At 37.1% G+C, this 13,794-nt stretch overlaps 1 protein-coding gene across 2 annotated transcripts in view; it reads left to right on the top strand.

Moving 5' to 3' along the window:
* The window catches only part of Rit2 (Ras like without CAAX 2), a 301,478-nt gene that overhangs the window by 141,529 nt on the left and 146,155 nt on the right, over positions 1–13,794 (top strand). For both annotated transcript variants that reach the window (XM_051202366.1, XM_051202365.1), the window contains exon 4: positions 4,752–4,943. In XM_051202366.1, the coding sequence (XP_051058323.1) occupies positions 4,752–4,943 (192 nt within the window). The remainder of the gene's footprint in view (positions 1–4,751; positions 4,944–13,794) is intronic.

Below are 13,794 nucleotides of genomic sequence, written 5' to 3'. Positions count from 1 at the left end.
CATTCACACTCAGTGCAATGTAAAGGCATCTCAAGCTTAATCTCCCAGCGATTTATTTCTGTTCTGTCAAGTCTGTAATGAAGTTAATAGTAGGATTGAACTGCATTGCATTTAAAAAATTCACCAAAGAATTTTCATGTTTGTCCTCTTGATTCTTCATTCATAAAGGGCAGGTTAAATACATTCTAATCACTCTTTCACAAATGAGGCAATCAATTGAGGGGCTGAAATACTATGTATTGAAAGATAACATTCTAAATGAGTTGGAGGCCCGAAAGACATGTCATTGTAACCCCCTCATCATGCCTTCAGGTTACAAAGACAAAGAGTGAACATGAACACAATCAGGTACACGGATTGGTATATTTTTGTTGTTTTAATTTTGATACAGTCTCTCTATGTAGCTCAGGCTGGTTTGAGATTTCAACAGTTTTGACCCTATGTCTGAGTTCTGGAAATTAGGCATGCTCCACTATCTTTCTCTTTATTTTAATGTAGCTTAGAGATGACTTTTAATCTCATTACTAAGATATTCTGGACTTTCACTCATTCTTTAAATATTGCTACCTTTGAATTTTTATTTTATATACCATGCCTGTTTTCCTTTTGTCAGATTTACTATTTTATGCTATAGTTATTGCTGATGTCATCAAATGTATTGTTTTACATTAAATATAGAAAATGTCATAGAAAGGAATGTGTCTAGTACAAATGAAAGCAATCCTCATTGTGTGGGAAAATGACAAGCACATAAAAAAACCCCACAAACTTCTACATTCAGTGAATTAAATGCATAAGTAGAGCAAATACACAAATTAATAATCAACTAGGAGATCACCAACATAACTCAAAAATAATGAGCAGATCAAAGACACATGGTTCTTTTTATCCCACAATAAACAAGTTAGTGTAAAGTAGCATTGAGAGGATGAAAAAAGGCAGCCACTTTTATATACAATACCATCATTGATACAATATATTTCTCAGTGAAATCACCACAATTTCTCAAAAACTGAGAAATGTTTTCTTTGAGGACGTCTATTTCTCAGTCATACCCAAGTCTTAGTGAGATGGTGTGATGTGAGGTTACTGTCCGAGCAGGTCTCATCACCTTTCACAGCCCCAAAGAAACACACGGACACTTTATTAATTATGAAACTGTTGGCTGGTTACTTATTGGCTAGCTCTGTCTTAACATTTAACACATTTCTATAAATCCATGTATTTCCTCGTGGTCTTGGCTTACAGAGAATGCCAGACCTGAACTCCTTTGCCTGCTACATCTCCAAAGAGAAGAGAACGATGTCCTGTTTGTCTCTGCTTATATTCTGATTCTGCCCAGCTAAGTCACTTACTGGGATCACATGATGACTCCTCTCTGCCTATACTTCCCAGAGTCCTACTTGGCTCCTAGCCCTATCTATCATCCTGCCTGGCCAATCAGCATTTTATTCATCAACCAGTAAGACAAACATGTATACAGAAGAACATTCCCCATCAAGAGGGCTTTAAGAATTTGCAGTACAGCATCATGTTTAAGGCATCAAGACTAGAGAGATGGTCCAGTACCTACAAGTGCTTACTGATCTTGCAGAGGACTGGAGTTAGGTACCCAGTTACTACATTGGTGACTTCACAACCACCTCTAACTCCAGCTTCAGAGAGATCTGATGCCTCTTGAGTACCTGCACTAACATCCCATTTATCGACACCCACATACAAATAATTTAAAAATATCTTTAAAAAAGACTATGATTCATGAACAAAAGGAACTACAATACATCAGGGAAAAGAGTACACAGCATATTTTTTTTTTCTCAATATGGAGTGACCTGCATGGCAAACGAGGACGATTAAATTGTATTTAACTGCTATAATGAATCTATGTTTATTTTCTTAAGGAACTACTGTGTTTCTTTGAGAGATTTGTCATTTCTATTTGAAAAGATTGATTGTTATGTTTAGGAAATGTGAGTTAGTATTTTGGTTCATAGTTTTCTTCTTGATTGTTAGCAAATGTATACTTCTGATTGAAGCATGGAGCTTCAAAATCATAAAAGTCAGAGTGTATATCTTGAGCTTTACTTTGTCTCTTCTTATTTTGTCTGTTTTATCCTATTTTCGTTTTTGTTGTATCTTATTTTATTACTTTTTAAATGACTGTTTTCTAACAAGAAAAAATAAGGATGTGTATTTGGATGGTAAGGGAGGTGAGGATGATCTGGAGAAGGGGAAATCATAATCGGGATGTATTATATGAAAAAGAAAATCTATATTCTATAGAAGGAAGAGTAAAACAAAATGACAAGGATCACAGACATTTTATGGTCTATTCCTGTTTTAGAGGAGAAGACTGTAAGTGAAGTAGGGATTATGTTGTATAATGTGAGTGCATTATACTTACATCATAAAATTTTAGGGTTGAAGTAATAATATTTGTTGTTCAGTATATTAAGTGTAATGTTTAATGCAGATATATGTTACATATTTTCTATAAAGTTTAATGTTAGTGGTGAACCTTTTTTTAATTGCTTCTATAGCAATACGCTGTCTGTCTTTAGACATGTCTTCTGTCTTTTCTATATTTCTTAAAACTCTGAAGCTCTTGGCTTAGCCCTGTGGTACTGTTGGCAGTTTCTCCACATTTGTTGAATATGTTTTAAAGATGGTCGTGAACTCAAGGTCATTTTATTTCTATCAGTGTGTCTACCCTTGTAAGCATGTGCTCTTATTATTAATTTTTTTCAGTTCAATGAAATATCTTCCTTTTAAAAGTTATGTTAAATTAAATAAATGCTTGTTAGGACTAGTACTCTGAGCACACATTTTATTTTTCATTTTTTCCTTTTTTAATTTAAATTTGAAACAAGGTTGTTTTACATGTCAATTCCAGTTCCCTCATCCTCCCATCCTCCTCTGTCACCCCCACCAAATCCCAGCCCATCCCCTTTCTGCTTCCCATGATGGGTGAGACCTTCCATGCAGAGAGTCTTCAAAGTCTGTCATATCATTTGGGGCAAGGCCTAGGCCTCCCCACATGTGTCTAGGCTGAGAAAGTATCCCTCTATGTGGGGGGTGGGCTCCCAAAGTCCATTCCTATACTAGGGATAAATACTGATCCATTACTAGAGGCCACATAGACTGCCCAGTCCTCGTAACTAACATCCACATTCAGGGGGTCTGGTTCGGTCCTATGCTGGTTTCCCAACTATCAGACTGGGGTGCATGAGCTCCCCCTTGTTCAGGTCAGCTGATTCTGTGAGGGAGTTAGGAGAAAGAGAAGCGAGAAGAGGGAGAGGTGGACATGAGGGAACAGAAAGATTGAGACAGGGAAAGAATAGAGGAGAACACAAAAGAGGTTTAAGGAGAAATCTGGCACTAGGGAAATGTCCAGAGATCTACAAGGATGAACCCAACTAACAGTCTAAGCAATAGTGAAGAGGATACCTTAAATGCCCTTCCACGGTAATGAGATTGAGGACTATCTTATATGCCATCCTAGAGCCTTCATCTAGTAGCTGATGGAAGCAGAAGCAGACACCCATATCTAAACACTGAGCTGAAATCCTGGACTCCAGTTGCAGAGAGGGAGGAGTGATGAGCAAAGGGGTCAAGACCAGGCTGGGCACACATTTTAATTGTTCTTTTGTGTTGAGTTAAGAGTTCTTTTTTCCTAGTTTCTCTGAAGTCTACTTTTAGTTCCAGTCTTCAGTTACTCATAGCACAAACTGCTCAAATCACAATATATTCTCATGTAGTCTTAATGTGCAGTGTTGTCTGTTTCATAAACAAGTCCAAGTAGTAAATTACCCATTGCATCTACCTAATCTCTCTTTTAGCAGTAGGATCAGGCTAAGAATATGTAAGCAAATAGCATATTTTTGACTTGAAGGAAGTCTGTGGGGATTACAGCTTAAATGTGAGAATTTTCAGATGTTGGGAAATTGGAATGTAGGTGGGAGGCAACATGAAAGGCTGATACAGCAGGGTCAGTCAGAAGTGACATAGGTACCCTCTGGAATGTAGCCTGCCCTTCTTCTGCAGAAAGGGAAGATGAAGGAGTTAGCAGAGTGTAGAAATTAATCTGTCTTCAAGTAGCCACACCGGTTTGTGTATATGCTTCTCTGAGACAAACTTAAGAGCACTGCAACATGAATGTACCTGCATGATTCTTGCTAAACCCTTCCCAGAAAGGTAAAGGTAATCACAGTTCCAACTTTAGTATGTCTCCCTTCCTTTCTCTGTTGGTGACAGGCTCTCTAACTCAGCCATATCTTTAGTCTCTGTGTTTATGTTTTTCTTTTGTAGAAAAGTAGCTCATTTCTCTCAATCATTCAGAGAACTTGCCCCAGATTTCCCCTACAAGTGGGCTTTCATTTGAAGAACGAAGTAGGATTCTTTTGATCATACGTGTTTTCAATTGTTTCTAGGAAAAGCCAAAGTTTCAAAAGACAGGCTGTAAGAAGATGTTTAAATATTAAAGTAGGACATTTCTAACATAACCTCAAAGATATAATGTTTACAGTACACAAATTGGTTCATTTATGTAGTGAGGGCATTGAAATATAAAAACAAATCTCATGTTTGTGACTTGTTGTTTGACATATCTGTCCAGGGGCTCTTAAATCTAACCTATAATTAAAATCCAACACTCTCAATAGTTTAAAATATTCATGTTTCATAAGAATACATTACATATCATATTAACTCTCTCCCACTAAAGCCTACCCTATTACTCTTCTCTCCCTCAGGCAGAGTTCACAGCCATGCGGGAGCAGTACATGCGTGGGGGTGAGGGCTTCATCATCTGCTATTCTGTCACTGACCGCCAATCATTCCAGGAGGCTGCCAAGTTCAAGGAGCTTATTTTCCAGGTCCGTCACACCTATGAAATTCCCCTTGTGCTAGTGGGTAACAAAATTGACCTGGAACAGTTCCGCCAGGTGAGTGCACGTCTTAAATCAGCTTGTCTTTCCCTCCAGTGATATCTGGTATCAAGTATGACTGGATTCTAAATTTCAGTTAATGAACCACATGATTTTTGCCAAAAGAAATCCATGTAGTTTCCTTTATACTGTGTTTCCTTCTTCTATAATCATCTGTCTTGTATGCTATTTTATCGCACCCTCGCCATTCTCTGTATTCTTTAATCTGGCAGGTTTTAGATTTGCTTTGAACAATAATATAAAAGAAATGACTCTATGGAACTTTTGAGTTTGAGATGTAAAAATTCTTCAGCTTCTGTGTTTATTACTCTAAATGTTTACATCATGAGTTCCAGACTTCACATGAAATCCACATGTCACATACACAAGAGTCAGTGCTATCCTTACCAAGGTACCATGCATGTAGGCAAAGCTATTTTGCATGTTTCATTAGCAGTCACTTTCTTCCTGTCATTATGTACAATACCCTAGCCAAATCCACCTGGACCAACAAATGTCTCATGGTTCAGCATTATCTGTTTTCTGACTAATGGAGTCCATAACAAACATAAAGATTTAGTCACTGTGGTTTTGAGTCATTTTTCATGCAGTGATAGAGTCCTCCTATTTGTACTGAATGAGAAATTGCTTTCATATACAGTCAGTAATTTCTAAGCTGTGTCTGCTCTACAGTCATGATATTCATATAATTTCATGTATCTTCAAGCAAACTTCAGAAGGAAAAAACTGTATCTATCTTGAATGACAACATTTCAAGGTTTACCATAGTTCATTACAGTGTATTCTTATTGAGCCAGACATCGCTTTCTAGGCATTACCTGTTGGGTAAGCTGTAATGGTGCCCTTTCTGGGATGGCTACATGGAAACTGTAACCCAGATATCTGTTCAGGGACCAGGAAAAACACCACAGGATTCCACTGCTGTGACTTTGTTTATAGAAAGGAACTTGCATGCAAATCAAAGTTTTGTAAATCTAATTCTCTAAATTGAGTTGCTTAGTTATAATTTGGGATACTTCATCTTTATTTATACTGACTTTAAATTTGAACTGCCTTTTAATAGTTTCTGTTATTACATTTAGTGATTAATTTTTAAATCAACTACTACTGTAACTTACTAATAAGAACTTTTGCTAAGGTAGGAATGATAACTAAAGCAAACAGAGATTTTTCCCCCTAATTTGTGTAATTTATGAATTTGAATTTTCATGTTTAATGCATTTAATGTTTTCTTAAAATGGAAAGAGCTCATATAGAGCCAATGCTTAAAAAGCTTTGCTTAACACGAAAATGCACTTATTTAGCACAATGCTTTTTTGTATGTGGTGACTTTTTTTCTATTTTACGTTGTACTTCACAGTCTAAGCTTTTAAAGGTGCTACTGACTATTGTTATAGAAGATGTCTTAGTTACTGTTCTATTGGTGACCAAGGCAATTTTTAAAAGGAAGCATTTAATTAGGGGCTTGTTCACAGTTTCACAGTGTTCATGATCATCATGACAGGGAGAATGGTGTCAGGCAGGCATGAAACTGGAGCATTAGCTGAGAGCTCACATAATCTGTGAGTTGCAGCAGCAATAGGAGGTGGGAGAGAGAGAGAGAGAGAGAGAGAGAGAGAGAGAGAGAGAGAGAGAGAGAGAGAGAGAGAGACTGGGTATGGCATGGGATTTTGAAACTTTGAAGCCCATACACAGTGACACAACTTCTCCAACAAGTCGCACCTCCTAATGCTTCCCGAACAGTTACACTAATTGGGAACCAAACATTCAAATGTATGGGGAGCATATGGGGAGCCATTTTTTTTTTTTATTAAAACCCAAAAGCAGAAGCTGTGCTCTTGTTCCTGTGTAACTAATCTGTTGCTATATTTCTAGCTTATTTTGTTCTTGCAAAATTGTTTATTATGATAGGATTACATCTCTTTAAGAGGAAGTTTTCATCTCAACAGCTTATTAGGACTCTATTCTCACCCACTTTGCAAAAGAGAGAAGAAAGGCATAGTATCTGAACCTCCTGGACATGCCCCTCTGAAGACTGGGGATGCTTTGATCTCTGTCTTGGTTTGTTTTTTGTCTACTTGACACAATCCAGGGTCATCAGGGAAGAGGTAATCTCAGTTGAAAAAAAAAATGCCTCTATTGGAATGGACTCTAGGCAAGTTTGTGAGTGCATTTTCTTGGTAAATGATTAATGTGGGCGAACCCAACCCATTGTGGGCACTGTTGGCCCTGGAAGGGTAATCCTGGATTGTATAGGGAAGAACTCTGAGAAAACCAAGGGGGGCAAGAAGAAGACTCCCTCCATGAATTTTACATCAGTTTTTGCCTCTAGTCTCCTGCCTTGAGCTCACTCCCTATCATCCCTCGATAGTGTATTGTACCTATAAGTCAAATAAGCCATTTTTTTCCCAGGTTGCTTTTGGCATTTGTCACACCAACAGAAACCTAACCTAACTAATATACTTTCTTTAGGGCTTCTAGGAAGAAGCATGAGGGCACACTTGTACACATACATCATCAGTGAATCCAGGGAGGCAGCATCTGCATATTGGTGATTACTATGCTTCCTTTATTGTGCACTCAGAGTTCCTGGAGAAAGAGGAAAAAAAACACTGACTAAGCTACTCAAGGGAGCTATATATAACTTCCAGAAAGCTAGGAATATGAGAACATCAGGAAACAGGTTCAGTCAACACCTTGTAGAATGACTTTATGATTCCAGATACTGGTGACAATAGCTTTACCATGCTTGCTAGGTACTGATTTTGGCTGAAAGACTCAAAACTATCTCTGAGGCAGGTTGAAGAAGACGCATCACACCCGGGAAAGATGGCTGCTCCTTGCCAGTTAGCACTAAAGTGAACCACAGCAACACAAACTACAGAGGTCACTGAAGCCAACACTATGAATAAACAAAGGAAACAGTCCTATTTTCACTTCACAAGCTTCCTTTTAGGTAAAAACAAATGAACTCAATAGTCACAGAGAGTGCAAAAACCATGAAAACACAATTACTGCATTCTTAAAGGTGATTCTGCACCAAATATCCAGTAATGAAGTCTCCGAGAATGAAGTGGAAATCGGGCCTCTGGCTGTGATGTTTGTGATGGAAATGACTATTTCTGAAATTGCAGAATGGGGTTTTTCTTTGCAATATGATTTCAATTTACACTTTATTTTCATCTTTCAATGCAGTGTGGTTGAAAGGTAAACATTTGAAGAATGAGACTCTCAAAGAGATAAATCTATTGTAGAAATTGACTTTATGAAACTATTGTAGCTAGCAAGAAAATTAAGACTAAAACAGACTATGTACTCTTTATATTACATGTTTCTTAAAAAAATGTTTCCATATATTTTACATTTGAAATGCACAGATATCTATCATCTATCTATCTATCTATCTATCTATCTATCTATCTAGCATCCATCAGTCTATCTAATCTATCTAACAGCACAAAGACTGTGAGGCTTCCTGAAAAAAAAAAAAAGATAAATCCTTGAAATCCTTAACAAAAGGTAGACTGGTCCTGTTGTGTGGTAATGAGTGACCAAGGATGTTCCTCACTAGACAACTCTCTCTCTCTCTCTCTTTGGATTTTTAAAATTTTTTCTTATTTTACACATTGGTTCCAATTCCTTCTCTTCCTCCCATGCCCCCCCATTCCCATCCTCTTCCATCCCATCCCCTCCCCCCACTCCACAGGGAGGGTGATGCCTTCCAGGAGGGATCAACAAAATCTGTCAAGTATTTAGAGTAGGGACTAGGCCTTCCCTCCTGCCTCTAGGCTAAGGGAGTATCCCTCCATGGGGAATGTGCTCCCAAAGTCCTTTTGTTCACCAGGAATACATCCTGGTTCCACCAGACATCTCTTTTTTCTCAGTCTCTCTTGAAATAGGTTGAAAACATAAGAGTTCCTCTACTTAAAGCTGACTAATAATGTAGTAGGTGCTTTATTGCTAGTGTATTTTGGTGAGTCTTATGGCCTTTCAACAACAACAACAACAACAACAAAGATGAATAAAATAAAAATTAATGGTGATTTGAGCATCAATTTTTTTTGTTTTTGTTTTTATAACTTGCTTGAGTTAAAATGAAAGAGTTCTGTATAAGTGTTATTTTATTTTATTCTGGTGCTGATGATGCCATTGATGAAGTAGTCAAGCATTGGACTTCATTAATTAGATTTAATCCTTGCCACAATCATGAAGTTGACTCCCAAGTGGTATGATGGCTATTTATCTAGGAGTGAACTCAAGCTTCCAAACATTCAGGAATTTGCAGAATTTCATGCAGTTGGTTGAAGATAAGAGATAGAATTTAGCATTTTCTGATTTAACATTTTCCGTCTGTTCTGTGTACTTGTCAGGCACTAGTTCATCTATGGATGTGTTCTTTGTTTTTCTTTTTTGTTTTTCCTAAATTAACAACCATAGGATGCCTCTCAGATAATAGAACACAAAACAAGATCAAAACAAACAAATATCCCCACCCCAGTTTTTCATTGGCAAGTAGTCATAGTGAGGTTCAGAAAAAACAATTCTTTGAGTGCAAATGAGTATCTTCAGTCCCTGGACAAGACAGTTAGCCAGAGCAGGGAGAAAGATTTAAGGGAGCATAAGAGAAAGACAAGAGTTACATGTTATGAAAGACTGTTTCACACAGCTGAATAACCTTGTCTAGTTCAATGAGATTACAAGGTGTCTTATCCTGAAGACAAAACATAGTACACTTTTCAGTTATAAGAAACAAACTTGAAACTAGGAGATACAGTTTTCCATAACTGGGCAGCTCAGTGATTCCTTGGGATCGTGGAATTATATATTTTTCAGTAAGATATTAGGACCTGAAGTATTGTTCTTATTTAGAGGTGGGCAATTTTATCTCTGGGTATTGGGGATGGCTGTTTGGAGAAATTAATATTTATATAGAGTTATAGCAAATACCTGCTTAACAAAGCAGTATATCAATAGCTTGGGAACATTGTAAGAAAATAAGAAACCCAGTCCTCTTCCTAACCTTTCTCCCTAGGAGAAGAATACCTCATTAATCTCGTCACCAGTGTGTACAATAATTGTTGACAAAGATGAGACCAATATTGGTAGCATATTTGGGGGAAAGACCCAAAAAGGCAAATACCCTGATCAGGGAGAAATAATCTGATGCAGGGTGAGAGTTATTTTAGGGGAAAAAAAAAGCAAATGCCAGGAAGAAGAAATAAATCTCGGGTTTTAGATCTGTACATAAGCAGTAGCCTATGTGGGGCTATGGGAGATAAGCGTATCTCATAAACATGTGTCAAGCATGCTCTGAGTAATTTCACAGACAGTTCCTGCCTTGGAGACGCATTTCATCAAAGATAAAAACAAACATACAGTTATCTACCAGAGTGTGTGAAATGAAAGCCAGCATATTCTCAACTAATGAGGGTTTATTTTCTAAATGTAAATGAAAGGTTTAGCAATTTGTTTCTATTGCCATGATAAACACATTTAACTAATAGTTTTATTTATCTCTAGTTATACATTTTATTTCATTTCTTTCTTTAATTTATTAAATGAGAATGTTAACTCCAATTGATATGGAAATGAAACAAAGCTTAGTTTACATAATTTGTCCAAACTAGTAGAGTTCAGAATTAGAATCTGAATCTGATAAGTTTTTTAAATTTTCTTTCTCAATATAATATAATAGAAATATATAAATATATGCATAGTATTTATGTCATCTATATACATTATATTTATTTTGTATTAAATTAATTAATTGATTACATTTATTTTTTGAGGTGGAGTCTTTCTATGTAGCTCTGGCTGTCTGGGAACTCACTACATAGACCAGACTAGCCTCAGACTCATGGAAATCCACTTGCCTTATGAGTTCTGGGATTAAAAGTGTATGCCACCATACTCAGTTATTTTATATTTTAATCTTTTGAGAATTTCATACATGAGTACTGGTTTATATAATTTCTACCCCTTCATCTTCCTCCTCTATATCTTCCATGTGACCCCCCCCCACTCACTGTCAAATTCACAAACACACACACACACACACACACACACACACACACACAAGTTCATTTAGCAATGCTTATATAGCCATGTGTTTTTAGGGCTCATTATATGGGATAGCCTATTGGGGGGGATTGTTTCTGGAGAAGACTGATCCTCTTTCTCACAGTAGCCATTTATTGTCATTATTATTATTACTATTATTTTATTATTTACCAAAGATTGGGACCTTGTGAAATTTCCCCTACCCACCTTGCTATGACAACTGATGTTATCATTATTAGGATTTTGTTTAGACTGACATAGTTTTGGAAATTCATTGGTACCATTGCCTTGCCATCTCTAAAAGTCTATCTCTCAGTAGACATTCTGGTCTTTTGGCTCTTACAATATTTTCAGTTCCCTTCCAGGGATAGTCTCTGTGCTCTAGGTGTTGGAGTTGTAGTGTAGGTTTCTCATTTGGGGTTGGATACCTGATAGTCACTTGTTCGATGCAGTTTGGCCTGCTATGGATCTCTGTAACAGGCTCTGCCTGTTACAAGACAAACAAACAAACAAAAAAAAAACTTGTATTTTTAGTTGTGAGTTTAGCTTTAATGGCTGAGCCATCTTTCCAGCCATTATAAGTTTAAAGAGAAATCTGGCACTAGGGAAACGTCTAGGGATCCACAAGGATGAACCTAACTAGTAATCTAAGCAATAGGGGAGAGGCTACCTTAAATGCCCTTCCCCTATAATGAGATTGATGACTACCTTATATGCTATCCAAGAGCCTTCATCATCCAGTAGCTAATGGAAACAGAAGCAAATATCCACAGCTAAACACTGGGCCAAACATCTGGAAGCAGATTGTAGAGAGGGAGGAGTGATGAGGAAAGGGGTCAAGACCAGGTTGGGGAAACCCACAGAAACAGCTGATCTGAGCAAGTGGGAGCTCAGGGACTCCATCAGACAGCTGGGGAACTGTATAGGACTGGACCACGGCCCCTGAATGTGGGTGTCAGTTAGGAGACCTGCGCAGTCTATGCTGTCTCTGGGCAGTGGAACCATTATTTATCCCTACTGCACAAATGGACTTGGGAGCCCATTCCCCTTGGAGGGATACTCTCTCAGCCTAGATACATGGAGGAGTGCCTCACATGATCAGAAATGCTACCATTTCTGTTTTTGTCTTCTCAAATTGTGCCATTCTTCCCTTAGTTAACATGGCTAGAGGGCACATGACACAAGTTGGAGATATGTAGATTTTTCAGTTTTATAGAGTATGAAAAATGGTTGTCCATAGTAACTGTTGCCAGTAATTTATCTTTCTGCATCTGAATTGTTAAATTTGGATCATTTTGCTAGACTGATTATTATGATTACTTCCTCTTTCTTTTGTTTCTCATTCTCCTGATGAACAATTAGGTAATTAGGTGGGGCAACTTTGATGTCTCTTCCTGTGACTTGTTTGGCTATATATCTGACTCATGTATCAATTTTGTTATGTACCCTTTGCATGTTAACATTATATTATTGTATATTAAAGTCATGCCCCCAGTTTTATATGGCAAACACTTCACCCAGTGATCATCTTTTCAGTCCCTCAATTATTTTTTATGTTATCTGTGTCTACTCTAGGATTAATGTTTATTGTATACACTAGGACAATATACACAAAAATATAAATATAATGTTCTCTTCAGCCTGTGTTCATAGTCACCTCTCAGACTGCAGACTTCCATCCACTTCTAACTCCCACTACTGTTTAAATCTTTCTTTCACTTCCTTGGGCCCAACTCGATTTCCCCAAATCCTGGGATCAAAGGCCAATTCTTGTTGCTGTGAAGATTCTGAACTCCATCCCACTGTGTCCTCAGCTTTTAGTGGATGTTTTTCCACACTCGACATTTTACTGCATTATAGTCTAACCTTTGCTTGGGGCCACAGTATTTTAACCTATTAGGGCTTTAATCATTCAACATTCATCTATTCATTTTGTATATGGTACAAGATATAGATGGAATTCTGTGGCCATGTAGCAGATGTTCACTTAACAATATCAGTTATATCATTTCTAAAGCCCATGCGTATTTCTAGGAACTCTGAGTGCTAGCCCATTTATCTTCTTTACTGTACAAGATAGATACTTCCTTAGAGTCAAAGAATAGAAAAAAAATTCTTCAACCCAAGCAGACATTTCATACTAAGAACCAGCTTATAAAGAGAACAGTATGGTTTTCAACACAAGCACACCAAAGATGACAGATTGCTGAAAAGTTTTCTATTATTTTCTCTTTATATATAGATATTTACTATATCTATCTGTCTGTATCTTATTTTAATGAGAGTATAACTTTTGTTTAGAGACTTTAATATTTTTCCTACAAGCATCTGTGCCATAAGTGTAGATGTTTATTTTTAATTGGGTGTGCTAGTTAGCAACTTTGGTCTTTATAAAATCTGTTCTTTAAAATGGAAAACTTCCTTTTAGCCATTAAAATTATAGTTGTGTAAAAATGAAATATTATACACACTAGGCCCAGCTCTAGCAACAACTGTAATTAATTATTCATGAGCTGATTTTATTTATTTATTCTTCTGTATGCAAATCTACACATTAAATGGCTTATGTATGAATTTCTTTATTGAATCAAAGGTTAAAGATACATTAATGTGCTGGGTGTTGGTGGTGCATGCCCTTAATCCTAGCAATGGGAGGCTGAGGCAGGGGTTATAGGTCTATATGAATTGCTTATTTGGTCTTGATCTAGTTTTGGTAAGTGATATATATCCAGAAAATTTTCCATTTCTGTTAATTTTTGAATTTTGTAGAGTACAGGTTTTCAAAGTA

The sequence above is a fragment of the Phodopus roborovskii genome, unplaced genomic scaffold, assembly GCF_943737965.1.
Source record: "Phodopus roborovskii unplaced genomic scaffold, PHOROB, whole genome shotgun sequence".
NCBI lineage: Eukaryota > Metazoa > Chordata > Mammalia > Rodentia > Cricetidae > Phodopus > Phodopus roborovskii.
This window is presented reverse-complemented; position numbering and strand designations above follow the sequence as displayed.